Source organism: Equus quagga, chromosome 2 (assembly GCF_021613505.1).
Source record: "Equus quagga isolate Etosha38 chromosome 2, UCLA_HA_Equagga_1.0, whole genome shotgun sequence".
Taxonomy (NCBI): Eukaryota; Metazoa; Chordata; class Mammalia; order Perissodactyla; family Equidae; genus Equus; species Equus quagga.
The window spans coordinates 37,439,514-37,455,438 of record NC_060268.1 but is presented as its reverse complement, the minus strand read 5'-3'; the positions used below and the strand labels follow the sequence as shown (position 1 = coordinate 37,455,438).

General features: G+C 43.3%; 1 protein-coding gene across 1 annotated transcript in view; it reads left to right on the top strand.

The window, feature by feature from the left end:
- Positions 1 to 5,422: 5,422 nt before the first annotated feature.
- The window catches only part of GPR176 (G protein-coupled receptor 176), a 101,543-nt gene continuing 91,040 nt past the window's right edge, over positions 5,423 to 15,925 (top strand). Inside the window, exon 1 of the mRNA XM_046654335.1 lies at positions 5,423 to 5,625. Within this exon, the coding sequence (XP_046510291.1) occupies positions 5,454 to 5,625 (172 nt within the window). The 5' untranslated portion in view covers positions 5,423 to 5,453. The remainder of the gene's footprint in view (positions 5,626 to 15,925) is intronic.

The following is a 15,925-nucleotide window of genomic DNA, read 5'->3' as shown; positions in this document are numbered from 1 at the left end:
TATCAGCTACCACTTATATTTTACAAGGACCTTATTGCCACTACCAATATATACAGATTGGTATATACCAATATACATGGAGATTTTTTAGTGTCCTCACTCAACACCTTCCTTTCCCCAGAAATAAAGCCTGCGCTCTCTTAAATATGCAGGCCCCAGTTTTCATAACTTCATCTGCCAGGGTTGGGTTATAACAAGCTGGGTTATGCTGTGATAATGAGCAGCTCCAAAAATCTTGGTTGTTTAGTACAATAAAGGTTTACTTCTTGCTCATACACAGTTTGCTGTGGGTCTGGGTGGCTCTCCGGGGCATCTGCACTCCCCACTGTGCCCCCCGCCCCCCCCCGCCAATATGGTAACTCAGAAACAGGCTGCTTCAATATTTCAGCTCTTCCAGTTCAACACAAACAAGGCCCTTCCCACAGTCGCAATGGCAGGCAGCAGAGAGACTTGAGAATCGCAAACAGCTTTTCACTGCCGCAGCCCAGGAGTGATTCCTCACTTCTGCTCACGTATCATTAGTCATAATAGTCACATGACCCTACCCACTTGCAAGGGCAGCTGAGAAAAACAGTCTTCTATGTGCCTGGGAGAGGAGGAGAACGAGATATTGCTGAACACTAGTGATGTCTATGTAATAATCTGCATTATCTATATCTCTTATACAGGAGCAGAAATAGCCATTTGGAAACAGAACCACTTATTCCAGATGGGTAGCCAAGGGCCATAAGGACCCCTCTTTTCTCAGCAGGCTGCTGCTTGAGCCTACCAACTCAAAATATTCCCATTTCTCCAGCTTTTCTGTCCTCTCCATCTTTAGTGAGAGGCATGCAGGGGCATGTGAGGGTGTGGCATGGGGACAGGAGGGAGGAGGAGACCTTCAATGAAGAAAGGAAAGAAGAAAGGGAAAATAAAACCTATAGGCTCCTCCTCACTTCCCTCCACCACCTGGGTCTTTGCAATATCCTAAGTCCTATTCCATCTCTTCTTCTCCCTACCCAAGCCCTTTCCTGCTCTTTAATAAATGCCCAAGAAAGTTGGAATCTGCAAATTCTCTTAAAAATAAATTGCATTCCATAAGATTCTATAGGTATGGAAAGACTGGTTATTAGCAACTATATGCAAATTTCGCCTATCACTACACCATAGGAATATAAGGAGAAAAAAAGAGAAGGAAATAGGCCTTTAAAAATTACCTATTGCCTTTTTACTCTTGTCAGACCTTCAGCTGATTGGTTAAGACCCATCCACATTATAGAGGGCAGTCTACAGATTCAAATATTAATCTCACCCAGAAATACCCTTATAGACACACCTAGAATAATATTTGGTGAAATATCTGGGCAACCTGTGACCCAGTCAAATTGACACAAAATTAACCACCACCAGGGCCAGCCCCGTGGCACAGAGGTTAAGTTCGCATGTTCCGCTTCGGTGGCCCAGGGTTCACCGGTTCAGATCCTGGGTGCAGACACGGTACCACTTGGCAAGCCAGGCTGTGGTAGGCGTCCCACACATAAAGTAGAGGAAGATGGGTATGGATGTTAGCTCAGGGCCAGTCTTCCTCAGCAAAAAGAGGAGGATTGGCAGCAGCTAGCTCAGGGCTCATCTTCCTCAAAAAAAAAAAAATTAACCCTCACCTATTTTCCCAGGGTTATGAGAAGGAAAATCCCTAAGCGAATCCCAGTAGGTATGATTGAGGAATAGGTGATTGGAGAAAGCCGTGAAAATCTGTTCTGTTCCACACTACTGTATGCCTGCCTTCCCAGCACGAGGGCATTAACATTTGTTAAATGAGGAACTACTGGCACAAGGAGGAGTGTAACTTTTAAATGCTGTAGAGACTGAAGGAGGTAAACCTAGAGACTGAGTAGGACCTCCCTGGGAGTCCTCATTCCCCAGAGCCTCTCACTCCCTCTTTCTGCCCCCACTCTGCTTGAGAACCTTATCATCCTGTTTACTATTTCTATAGGGAAATGGCCCTGAGTGCTAAACAACTCCCATAAATCTTTGGGAACACAAGGCGTTTTTTAGTTGGGAGAATGCTTTCTTATACTACGCATTATGGGAGAGGAATGTTACTTGGAACAGCATTATCTAAGAGCTAGAGGTTGCTTACTTTTTACTCCATGTCCCATTATCTGCTTTTAGTGTAGCTCCAGAAAGTTTTAAATAAAAATTGGCTAGCATGTCGACGTCTAGCCTGGTGGTCCTAATCACTTGCCTTCAGCTATGGCTGTGTACCTGATTGGTGTCAGGTGTTAATGTTGGCCAGCTCATGTCCACCTAACATCTGTACATGCTAAGTAATTGAAGTGGACTTTGATTAATTTATGTGGGTTTTTTTTTTTTTTTTACCACCTCAGGTTCAATTCCAGAAAAAAATATACTTCAAATGAGACCTTTTGAGGGTTTTTTTTTGACAAAAGGACAATAGGTATTATGGCAGATTGTATTTTCCTTAGATGATTGCAACAATATCTTTCATTCCACATGCTCTTTTTACAATACGACTGACACTGTCATTGAGTGATGTGGTCTATGTCCTCTCTCCTTAAATGTGGTGTTTTTTTGACTGCTTCGGCAAATAGAGTACAGTGGAAGTGATGCCATGTGACTTCTGAGAGTCAATGCAGCTTCTGCCTTGTCCTCTTCGCACTCTCTCTTGGAATGATCTCTTTCGGAACATAGCTGTTAGGGCAGCAAGGAAGCCAAGCAGCCACTTGGAGAGGCCACATATGTACAGGTATTCCAGCCGACAGCTGAGGTCCTCAGAACAGCCAGCATTAACTGCCAGACAGGTAAGAGAGCAAGCCTTCAGATTCCAGATCCTGGTCTCGACTTCCAGCTGTCCCAGCTGATTTCACATGGTGCAAAGACAAGCTGTCCCACTGAGCCTTGCACAAATTGCATATTTGTGAGCAAAATAAACAACTGCTATTGTTTGGGCCATTAAGTTTGCGGTGACCACACAAGTATAAATAACACTACTAGAGACACAACATATATTTAAATCATGTCCAATTTCTTATGTCAATCTTAAATTCTCCTATAATTCATATAGCACACAGCCCTAAGAACCATGTCACTCTCTACCTGTCCTTGGTCTTCTATTTTCATAAAGCGATCTCCCCACAAGTCTGAGAATTATGGTGATCTTAGCTGATCAGGTTATTTCTTGATTCAAATAACCCTATACCCTAACATGAATCTAGGGGCTGTAGAGAATTTACTGGTATTTTTTCAGAATAAAAAAAGGAGAGAGGTTTCTTGATTAAACACTCTTCACATCTGCGAAATTGACTCTTTCCTACAGCTTTAGCTCAATCCTTCTTAGCAGTTTTGAGTAAGGGGTGGCAGGTGAAGATGAATAAAGGGATATTTTTCTGTTACTAAACAACTCTTTTATGCAAATTCTTCCCCAACCCTTCCTAAAGGAGTGTGCTGGATGTTGGTGAATTCTTACTATACTTTTTGTTTCATAATGATTATAGTGTAAGGGGTTTCATCTCGAAAAATGGACTCCCATAACAAATTTTAACTACTAGAAATGACTTTAAAAAAAATACAATTAATCAGTAATTTTCTTTTTTTAGACTCCAAAATGTTTAAAGTAACTCCTTATATGGAAGATTATTACGTGCAAGTACTGTGAGAAGTTAAAGATGTACAAAACATGGACTTTTGCTCTTTCAAGACGAGTAAGTAGCAAGGGTTACCAGTGAAAGCGAAGGAGTCATATTGTAGAAGGATCGGCCTTGAGACAACCAAGAATTAACTATTTCAATCAATTCTTAAGAATCTTGGGACCTAGTCCCATCCGTTAATATGTCAAAGCACTCCACCATGTCCTTCACTTACTAAAAACAATCCAGCTTCCAAAAAAGTCAAAACAGACAGATCTTTAGTTGTCTTTTCCTGTCTCATTTCTCCTTTTCTCCTTTCCCCAGATCTTTTCTCGGGGCGCCCCGCACGTTCCTTTCCCCAGGCGGCTTCTCCCCCTTCACCGTTTCTTCTCCTTCACTGGGTTGTCCCAGCATCCCAACCTCTTGCAACAGCCCGCAGGAAACTGCTCCCTCCCCAATTCTTCAATCTCAGAATCCACCAGACCTGGGTTATACTGTGTACCTTCTAGAAATGAGACTCAATAAAGAGGCGCAGGAAACCGTGCACTGGATTCCTAAATTTCATCTTTCTTAAAGTGCTTCATCTACACCCAAAGGCTAACTGAGGCGCCGGGAGACTGGGCTCCCTGCCCAGGTGACAGCGACGCGTAATCATAACCCTCAGACAGCCCTTGTTGACGAGACAGCCGCAGCAACGACACTAGTAAACGAAGAGGAGCCGCGGCCGTGCCCACGCCAGCCAGACAAGGACCCAGCGCGCCTCCCACGCTCTCCGCCGCGGCAGTCACGCTCCGGAGGGCCAAGATGGCGCCCTCCCGCGGCCGCCCCGGCGCGGGGGTGGGGGGCGGGGCCTCCGCGTCACGTGACCGCCCTCTCGGGCCGCGCGCACCCTGCTAGCTCAGGCGCGCGCCGGGAGTCCGGCAGCCGCGCAGTTAGTGCCGGTACCCCTCCGGGAACGTTGTTCCTGTTCCCGCACAGCCGCGAAGGTCTTTCCCAGCCGCCGAAGGGCGGAGCGGGGCCAGGAAAGGGGGCTCTGGGCCGTGCAGAGGCAGAGGGGCTGCGGAACGGGGACCCTGCAGCCTGCGCCAAAGCAGGAGTTTGGGTGTCCCCGGCGAGGGGCTGGACAGGAGGAGACGGCGCAGGCGTCCTGGGGACGGCCAGGCGCAGAGGGCGAAGCTGTCGGGGAGGTCCAGAGCATTCCGCCCAGGGCATGGGCGCCGTCGGGAACTTTGGGGTCCCCTCGGGGCTCCGACCACTTGGCTTGGGCATTTCACGAGTTTCCCATCGCCATCCAGCCTCGAAGCCAACAGGATTGAAAACAGGCTTCAGCCAAATGTTTTCTTTCCTCTAAGGAGAGGGGCCGAGCCCGTCAGCCGGAGGGACTCGGGAGGGATGCCCCGACCCTCGGGGGGTGGAAGGAGCAGAAGTTGAAGGGGGCAGCGGGAGCGCAGAGCGCCCTCCTTGACCATCAGATGCCTCCTTCTGTATTTCCATCTCTGCCGAGTGGGCTTGTCCTCGCTGAGTACCCAGGCGGAGGGACGGACGACGCTCGGCGGGCTCTGATCGTTGCCGCCTTCATGTGGCTGCTGACAGGCACCCAGGAGGGAACGGGAATGGGGCGCAGCCTCGCCCTCCTCCCTCCCTGCCTCCCAGGAGCCGGGGCTGGCTGGGTGGAGACGTGAGGGGACCCGCGGCTGCCCCGGGTTCTCCAGGACTCCATCAGGCACCTGCACGTCCCTCCGCGCGCGGGGCAGGAGAGACTCGGCGCGGGGGTCCGAGGCTAGCGGACGGGCCGGTGACCAGCGGAGCCGGAGCCCCAGCCTCGCCATGGGGCATAACGGTAGCTGGACCTCGCGCAACGCCAGCGAGCCGCGCAACGCGTCGGGCGCCGAGGCGGCGGGCGCCAACCGCAGCGCGCTCGGGGAGTTCGGCGAGGCGCAGCTGTACCGCCAGTTCACCACCACCGTGCAGGTCGTCATCTTCATCGGCTCGCTGCTCGGTAAGCCGCCCGCGGGGCCGCCTCCCGGGTGGGCTTCCCCGAGGGCACAGGCTCAGAGAGCCGGGATCGCGGGCCCCCGGAGCCGCCGTGGGTTTCGGGATGCCTGGCAAAGTGCAATAGTTGAAGGAGGTTTCAGAATGCCGGGTAACTGCAGGGAAGTTAAGGCAGAGACAGTCGACTCCAGCCCCCAAGCTGGAAGCAGAAGAGTTCCAGTAGGTCTTTGTCCCGGCCGAGGACGGTGCCTGGTCCAGGCGGAGGACAGCCTCCCCAGGCAGCCCTTGCGGAACACTTCGGGATGGGCACAGGGCTGTGCTCATCGTTCCCTACCTCTCGGATGCCAGGGCGGAGCGCTGGCCCGAGCTCTTGTTTACAAATAACGAGTAACAAAGCTTCTGTTTTGTTGCTGAGGACTGATGTGTTTTGCACTCCCATCTATTCCCTCTGCTTAAAATTATTTTGAAAGAGCCTTATTTTGCACGTGTTCTATGGCTTGCTTCTTCGGAACACCGACCTGCTGGTAAACAACTCTGTGTTGCCTTCTCATATTTTTAAAACCCCTGAGCAGAACAAATCGCAGTCCACTTCTCTACCTATGTTTTGTTTGAAGTACAGAATAAAGACAGGATAAAAACGACAAGACACCACACTCAACAGATTTAGGTATACTTGTTCCGGGAAGAAAAGACCAACGAACTGAAATGAGTGGTTGGTAGGAACGTTTGTCCACTAGCCTGAGAATTACCAGTACTTCTGGTAGTTACTCTTTAAATGATAAATGATAATATCCATTTCGGTTGAAGTTTGTTGAACATGTTGCATATTACTTGTAAATATGTGATGACCCTTCAAATGTAAATTTTCTCTTGTGGTATTTATAAGGATGTAAAAAGATTGTGATTGTGTGTATTATGGCCAAGAGCAATCTTAAAGTTTCAAAGTAGGAATAGATTACTTTTTTGTAGACACCTGTGAATTTCCATGGAAACCCAGATAACTGACATCAGAAGGACTATGGAAGAATTTTAAGTGTTTGGAATTTCCCTTTATAATTTCTCTAATTGTCATCATCCTGTTCCACTCTATCATAATGTTTATCTTCCCTTTTTTTTTTTTTAAGACTTTATTTTTTCTTTTTCTCCCCGAAGCCTCCCGGTACATAGTTGTGTATTTTAGTTGTGGGTCCTTCTGGTTGTGGCATGTGGGACGCCACCTCAGCATGGCCTGACGAGTGGTGCCATGTCCGCGCCCAGGATCCGAACCAGCGAAACCCTGGGCCGCCAAAGCGGAGGGCATGAACTTAACCACTCAGCCATGGGGATGGCCCCGATCTTCCCTTTTTTTTTCATGAGGGCATTTTCAGGAGTAGACATTAATGGGGCTATGTCTAGGGGTGTGTGTGTGTGTTAAGATGTGTTTTTATGAGTGGAGTGTTAAATACACATTAACAAAGCAAAAGCTTATGTTTTAAATATTTTCAATATTTATTTAACAAACAGCAAACACTGAACACCTACTAGGTACCACGCACAATGAATTGTAGATGATTGGGAGTTAAAATCCAGTCTTGTCACATTGACTTAAAGTGTAGATCACTGGGGAGGCAGTGGAAGTGGCTGCATTTTTATTTCTGCAGGGTTTTATACACACACATCTATATATTTGTTTAGTTTTCCCCATTGGTAACTTTAACCCTGAAGAAAGATGGTGTTGGGAGAAATTTTCCCATAGTTTGACTCTAAAAATTTGAGCATTATTGAAATGAAGACAGAGCATGTATGTAAAGGCCATAGCAAATAGTGCACGTTTAATGAATGTTAGTTTTGCTTCCTATGTACCTTTCATTCTTGTAACTTGCATTGGATTTAGGAATTCCCAGATGATTCTGCCCTTATTCAACTTTCTCCACACAGCATTTTAATTGACATGCAAAAACTGCTTTTGTGGGTATCTCCAAAGAGAAGACTGATTTTTCCCTTGATCTTTGATTATGCCTGACTTGACCTAGGAAGACATATTTTCCCCCTTCCACATTCCTTGGGCCTTCCTCAGAGAGAAGTCCATTTGCTCCCTTTTATTTTCAGAAGAAATATAAATATGGTTAAATTTCTAGAACTCAAAAGTCGGAGAACTTGTGCAAAAGTGAAAGGCATTTCTGGTTTCCTTAAAAGTTTAGCCCTGTATATTTGTTACTGACTGGTATTCTTGATTCATTGTTCTCTGAGAATTTGACCCATGTAAATATATCTATGTAATTGAATCCTCCTGGTAATACCAGTTGAGGCTCAGAGCTTAAGTTCCAAAGCCATGTGCAGTCAAGTAAACTTGGGAAGCATAATTTCATGAAGCCCAAAAATAGAGAAAAAAATCACAGATTAGCAATAAAAGAAAAGGATTTATCGTGGAAAAATCTGTAAGGCTGAAAAGTAAAATGGAAGACGGAATACTATCTAGAATAGCATGTGAACACTGATTTAATCTACTTGTTTCCACTGTCACCACACATAGACGAATGAATTTTTCTTTTATTTTTTTCCCTTTAAACAAATTCAAATATACTTCCCGTATTCTCTAAATAGAATTTTTCATTAGAATTTTCAGAGGCCCACTATTAAGTGAAAATAATTCTTTTGTACAATTAATGTCTTGCAGCTCTTTTTGAAAATTTAGTGCCCTCTATTAGGAAAAATCTCCAACAACTTGGAATAACTGTAATATTTTAACCACAGGGAGCGTTAATTGCTGTGTTGAAAATGAACTCAAGAATTGTGTGTAATATTATTCAAATAATGCCTTTTGAGAGTTTGTATAAACGAGTGTTTCTCAGCCTTTTTTATGCAACATCTTGGGATAGCTTCAGATATGCTGTAGATCTTGACAGAGAGTCAAACAGTTTAGATTCTCCTTCGGTAAGTCTACGGCACACACAGCTTGGTAGTGAATAGTGTGAAATTAAAGACTCAGAAAGATTTGGAATCACCATTTCCAATAAATGCTTTGGCTCTAACCCCTCAGAGTTGATCTCCCTCTCTTTTCCCCACTCTCTTTGGATTCACAATCCAAGGGTCTGGAGAGCTGGGCTCCTTTCTGGTGCTTTCATTTGAAAAAGGTCAGTGGTTGTGACCTAGCCTCTTACCTCTAAGCTCCTCCTGCACAAATTGCCTGTCATCTGTGCTTATCATCATTGGAGGCATTTAGAAGATTTTTATAGATGAATTTGCTCTGATTTAAAGAAAATTAGCACTGTAGACAATAGCCAATAAGTAAGTATCCTACCCAGAAATTTATTTTAAAATAGAGAAATCAGTCTGCCTTCTTCTTGCCAAACCAACATATGTATGATTCTTATTTTTAAGCTATATCCCCTTTTCTTCCCAATTGACTATAGTGAAGCAGCATGAAACTGATGACCCCAAGTAAAAGTCCAACTTGGCTGTGGTCTGATTCCTTGAGGTGGTTATTGAAGTATTCATTTCATTGGAAAAGTGGGGAACTGACTTGTTGAATCAATTTGACAGATGATATGGATAAACATCGTTTTTGTCCATGATTGTTTACAGTCTTTCAACAAAATCATCTTGGGCACCAGCAGTGTTCATGGTAATTGTTTGACAGAGAAATATACTTGTGTTTTTGATACTTGTTGACATGAGCCAGTTAATAGCTGGAGAATTCTTGGAATTCCTTGGTTGAATGTTTGATAGAAACAGTGTTAATACTAGTTTGTGCTTATAATTCGTAATTACACAAGATGATCTTCAGTTAACCATAAGTATAGCCAATTACAGTGTAATATCAACAGCCTTATTCTACCTGCTTTTTCTGTTTTTGGTATGCCTAGAAATCTAGTAGAGCACATCAAGAATAAGGTGTCCTGGATTGACCTAAGGAGTTTGCTATGGCGAGCTCAGTAGTTACCAGCCTGGCTACTGAACTCCTAATGTATTGACTCAGATGGCTTCACGTTGCCTTTAATTTCCTTATGATGTGTGCATTTCCACTCATTCTTTTATAATGTAGTAAGTTAGGCACAGACAATCAATCTGACCTGTATTTGAATGAAACAGCTTTTGGTAACCCTGTGCTTTTCCTTTCTAGGTCTTCAGTGTATCCTTCCACTTTCCAGTTCTTCCTGGAAATTAAATTCTACTGCGAAAACTTAAAATAACAGCTTTACTGAGATAAAATTCATGTACTATACAATTCACCCAATTATAGTATACAATTCAATGTTTTTTAGTATATTCACAGAATTATGCAGCTATCACCACTGTCGGATTCCAGAACCTTTTTATCACTCCAAAAAGAAACCACATACTCATTGTATTTGCTTCCCATTTCCCCTCAATAGCCTGAGCCCTAGGCGATCACTAACCTACTTTCTGTCTCAATGGATTTTCCTGTTCTGGACATTTCATATGTATGGAGTCATACAATATGTGGTTCTTTGTAATTGGCTTCTTTTACTCAGTATAATGTTTTCAAGGTTCAGCTATATTGTAGCGTATTCTATGGCTGAATAATATTCCATTGTTTGGATATACCATCTTTTCTTTATCCATTCATCAGTTGGTTGACATTAGGGTTGTTTCCACTCTTTGGCTGTTATGAAAAATGTTGTTTTGAACATTTGTGTAGTTTTGTGCGGGCATAATGTTTTCAGTTCTCTTGGGTATACAGCAAGAGTGTAATTTCTGGGTCATATGGTAACTAAATTTCTTCTTTTTGGGAACTGCCAGACTGCTTTCCCAAGTGGCTGCATCATTTTACGTTACCACCAGCAGTGTGTGAGGGTTCTAATTTCTCCACATCCTCACCAACTTCTGTTATTATTTGTCTTTTTGATTATAGCCATCCTAGTGGATGTTAAGTGGTATGTCATTGTGGTTTTGATTTGCATTTTCCTAATGACTAATGATGTTAAGCATCTTTTCATGCCCTTATTGGCCATTTGCATATCTTCTTTGGGGAAATGTCTGTTCAGATCTTTTACCCATTTTTAAATTAGGTTGTCTTTTTGTCATTGGCTTGTAAGAGTTCCTTCTGTGTTCCAGTTACTAGACCGTTATTGATATATGATTTGCAAATATTTTCTCTCATTCTGTAGGTTATCTTTTTATTTTCTTCTTGGTGTCCTTTGAAGCACAAAAGTTTTAAATTTTGGTGAAGTCCAATTTATCTGAAATTTTTTGTTGTTTCTTGCATTTTTTATGTCATTTCTAGGAAACCATTGCCTAATCCAAGTCGTGAAGATTTACTCTTATGTTTTCTTCTAAGAGATTTATAGTTTTAGCTCTTAATTTTAGGTCTTTGATCCATGTGTGTTAATTTTAGGTCTTTGATCCCTGTGTGTTAATCCATGTGTGTACATAGTGTGAACTAGGGGTCCAAATTCATTCTTTTGCTTGTGGATATGCAGATGTCCCGGCATGGTTTGTTGAAAAGACTCTTTTTTCCAACCCATCGACTTGTCTTGGCACTCTTGTTGATCTTCTGAAAATTTCTGATGCCATTGTCCCATTGAAAGATTTTCCTAAGTCTTTGACGAGGAATAAATAAGAGAAAAATAAATCTTTTTCCCCACTGGCAATTTACTTTATATGCTTTAGAAACATAATCTAGAAACAGACTTTCTCAGCGCATGGAGGAGATGAATGACTTATCCAATGTGATAATAGAGACTGACTTGCAGTATGATTAGGTAATTGCTTTTTTGTGTGTGTCTTAAAGTCTTCCACTTAGGCTAGCAATTAGGCCCCCCTTTTTTGTGTGTGAGGAAGCTTGGCCCTGAGCTAACATCTGTTGCCAGTCTTCCTCTTTTTGCTTGAAGAAGAGTGTCCCTGAGCTAACATCTGTGCCAGTCGTCCTCTATTTTATATGTGGGATGCCACCACAGCATGGCTTGATGCGTGGTGTGTGGGTCTGTGCCCAGGATCCGAACCTGTGAACCCCAGGCCACTGAAATGGAGCAGGTGAACCTAACCACTACACCACTGCGGCAGCCCTTAGGGCCCTTTTCGTGTGTGCTAATATGCCTCGTCTCTGTTAGGGCTCAGTCATTTGTAACTGCTGAGATGTTAATAAATGATCTGGCTACATCATAACTCTGCTACATTAATGTTGTTTCTAATGGGAACTGCTGTCATTTAAAATAACTAACTCCACAAATATTTACAACAATTTTACCCTTACAAATGTTTCAACAGAAATGAGCCCCTTGGAGCAGGAAGACCTATGTAAAGTTTCATCCATTGTTTTGTTTTTCTTTTACCTGGTCCTGTTTCATGTCTGTGGTCCTGTGCTACTGAACACCAGAACTCCTTTGCTTAGGATTAGAAATGTAACCTTTGGGGCTGGCCTGGTGGTGCAGCAGTTAAGTTCACACATTCCACTTCAGCAGCCTGGGGTTCGCAGGTTTGGATTCCGGGTGCAGACATGGCACCACTTGGCACACCATGCTGTGGTAGGCGTCCCATGTATAAAGTAGAGGAAGATGGGCATGGATGTTAGCTGAGGGTCAGTCTTCCTCAGCAAAAAGAGGAGGATTGACAGCAGATCTTAGCTCAGGGCTAATCTTCCTCAAAAAACCCACAAAATGTAACCTTTGCAAGGACCCGCTCACCAATCAGAGCAGTATTTACATGGTGCTAAAATATTTTTTTATATGTTGATAGTTAAGGTATAGTAGTAGAACATTATTGATGCTAGTAGACAAAGCAACTAACTAATTTATTGTCTAGAATTTTCATTTTTAGTTACTTCTCTTTGGTCCCCAAATCTCAGCTCCAAATATCCCTGGTTCTGCAAGAAATATACTCTTACTTTATTGAGTGGGATTTTGTAGGATGGGAGGAGATTTGTCTCAAGATGGGAACAAACAGACGTGGCTCTGTTTTTCTCTGGGGTGTCCAAATCTTTGAAAGTATCTTCTGTTGAATTTGCCAAAAAGTTTCTCTACATGACATTTTTCTGAATAAGCCATTTAGGTTGAGTAGTACCAGGAAACCCGTGTGAAAACTGTTTTATCGTTAAGGAACTTCCACAGTGACTGGGTGGAACGTATTTATTAGTCATACAGCACAATAACTTAGAGAAGTTTTTGGTTAGACTGGAAGGTATGAGTGACTCTAGGCAAAATTTAGAAGTAAGAATTTATGCTCAGCAAAACTAAAAAGTAAGAAGACTGTCTTCAGAAAATCAACCCCTGTTTTCAGAGTTTTTACATTCCTGTCTTCATGCCATCTCTTTTCAGATACTTCTTGTTTTCCTGTTGTCCTTTTGGATGCTCAGTGACCTTTTTCTGAGTTGCTCACTTGTCTCTCACTTCCAAACTTAACAGTATCTGTATTCCATCTCCTTTTAGTGGCATGCTGAATAAAGAGACCACTTCACACGTAGATGTTAAAAGACGTTGGTGCATTCATTGCATTAATATATTGATCTTTAAGTGTTCTTTTTTTTTCTTAGAGAAGTTCACTATCTTAAGCAAAAAGGGTGACTAAATTGAGCATTTCATGTGTTTGACAGGTGATGGGGAAAAGTGGGTGGGGTGGGTCTTTTAGGAATCTCCAGTCACATCATATGGGCAAGCCTGTTGCATGGAAGGCATTTAGAAGAGTTGAGGGTATTAGCACACACCTGGCATGTGAGAGAGCAGGAGGTTCTCATTTGATATGAGTGTCTTGTCCTTCGTTTATGGTTTTAATTCCCTCTTTCATTTCCTTCGTAATTTTAAACATACAATTTCAGATTGTTACCTTGGGTTGCTTATTGTGTCTGCTGACTCTCTCTTGTGGTGGATCATTTCCTTGTGTGTTTTTAAGTGTTCGATTGTGAGCTCATCTCCTTTTTCTGCAGGATCCATGAGATCTTGGCTGTAGAAGTGGCCTCCAGAACAGTTTCACGTTTGCTCTTGGCAGGTGTCATAGGATCATCACTAGCCCAAGACCCCAACCACAGGAAAAGACACACTTCCTTGTCATATCTTTGAGGTAGAGGACACAGTATTTTAGCCTCTCTTTCACTGAGGTGGCCACCTTTCAAGGATTCTGGCTTTATGCATGGGTTTCCATGCCGGCTACCTGCTTCAGGAGGGTCCAAGGTTACTTCAGTCCCCGTGTGGGTGTTGGAACCCAAAGTTGGCTGTGAGGGCCTATTTCCTGGTCTGAAAATCGCCCCTCGATGCAAGCACTCTGGTCTCTGTTTCGAGCAGCTGGGAATTCCTTTTTATTTCTTGTTAAGTTCGGCTATAAGTTTAAAGATATCTTGTTTTACTCAGCACTCATAGGTGTTTGTAGCAGTTGCCATGCCATGTTGCCAGAATTGGAAGTTGGAGAGTAAGCAAAACATATTAAAAGCAGAAGGTAGATGATTACAAGACTTGATTCTAGGAGATATGTAACCAAAAGTTAGATCACTATGAAGTGGGGTGGTGGCATCTGGTCGGAGTAAGAATACCTTGGAAGATTAAGGAAAATAAGTTAGTAGGTGGAATGAGGGAAGAGAGCTCAAGAAAGCTTAGGAATCTAGTCTAAAAAACATTTAGAATGTGTATATCTGTTTATATCTTGCCAATATTTGGCCATTTTGACCTTTGACCATTTTTTGCTGCAATTTTGTATGGTTCAAACTAATAGTTGTTTTGTTTTTTAAACAAACATTTTTGTTGAAATAAGTTAGGATTAATAGTAGTATATTTTTATTTATTTGTTTATTTTTCTTCTTCTTCTCCCTAAAGCCCCCCAGTATGTAGTTGGATATTCTAGTTGTAGGTCCTTCTGGTTGTGCTATGTGGGACGACGCCTCAGCATGGCCTAATGAGCGGTGCCATGTCTGCGCCCAGGATCTTAACTGGCAAAACCCTGGGCTGTTGAAGTGGAGCGTGCGAACTTAACCACTCAGCTACAGAGCTGGCCCCAATAATAGCATATTTAAAAAAATTTGTTTGTGAAAGAGCTACCTGACTACAAAACATTGGAATATTTATGATATACAAATTTGAGTTGAATATGAAGGAAGGAACCCCTGTCTTTTGAGGGTACCTGGAGGGAGTAAAGCAGTGTAAGGGAAAGTGGGAATTATGGAAAGAAGAGTGTTGAAACCCATATATATCTAAGTACCTATTTCTGATATATAGTGTGGGACTTCAATAAATTTTTATTGAATGAATGAGTAAAATTTTTCTGCTATTTCACATTCATAAAATATTAAAATTATTTCTCTTTGCTTTTGTTTATTTTATTTTTATTTATTTATCTTTTTGGTGAGGAAGATTCACCTTGGGCTAGCATTTGTTGCCAATCCTCCTCTTTTTTTTTTTTTGCTTGAGGAAGATTAACCCTGAGCTGACACCTGTGCCAGTCTTCCTCTATTTTGGATGGGGGATGCCTCCACAGCATGGCTGATGAGTGGAGTAGGTTTGCACCCAGGATCTGAACCCATGAACCTGGGCCACTGAAGGGGAGCACTCAGAACTTTAATGTGGCAACTGTGTTGAATCAGCATATAGCCTCTGGTTGTTTTTCTCTCTCAGTTAAACGTATTTTTTTACAAAATCAAGTTACTTACACATAAATAGTTGTTGATAGTTAATTAATATAAAAACTTAGTAGCAAGAAAAAAAATCCAGCTGTGTTAGAAAAAGGAAGTATTGCCATTTTTAGATGTGCCTCCCAGGAGATGATGAGCTCACCAGTCTCTGGGTCATGAGCTGGCTTCTGCCCTCCTGAGTGTTTATAAGAGCTGCTGGGGAGGTCAGTGGGCAAGGCTGTGGGTGAGCCCTGGGAGACAGCCCTCACTGCAGTCAGTGTGGGGTGTGGATGAAGTCTCAGGCATCTTGTTGGGGAATGAGCCACTCCATGTTTTCTGTTTCGGATTTCACTGTGGCCAGTGTCCAGCTCTCAGAACAGTTGAAGCCGAACATTTCGTAGGATGGAAATGCATGTCCTCAGCTGATCCAAGCCCAGGGAATGGAGAGGAGAGTGGGAGCCTTGTCAGCACAAGGTCCAGGTTCTCAAGTGCAGGGGAGAACCTGGGCCAGACTCCTGTGGGCATTGTCAAGTTCAGTAGACAGTACAAAGGCAGAAGGCACAGAGCAAGTGGCGAAAGGTGGAGGGGAGCAAAGCGAAGAGAACCCGCACAGCTTGGGAACCACCTTTCAGTTTCTTTAACATGTCAAGTTCATGTCAAGTTCAAGGCCATTGTCCTTCCTGTTCTCTCTGCCCTGGGATGTTCTTCCCTAGATGCTGCCTGTGACTGGCTTGTGTTCATCCTTTAAATTGCAGCTCAAGTGTCATCTCCAAGA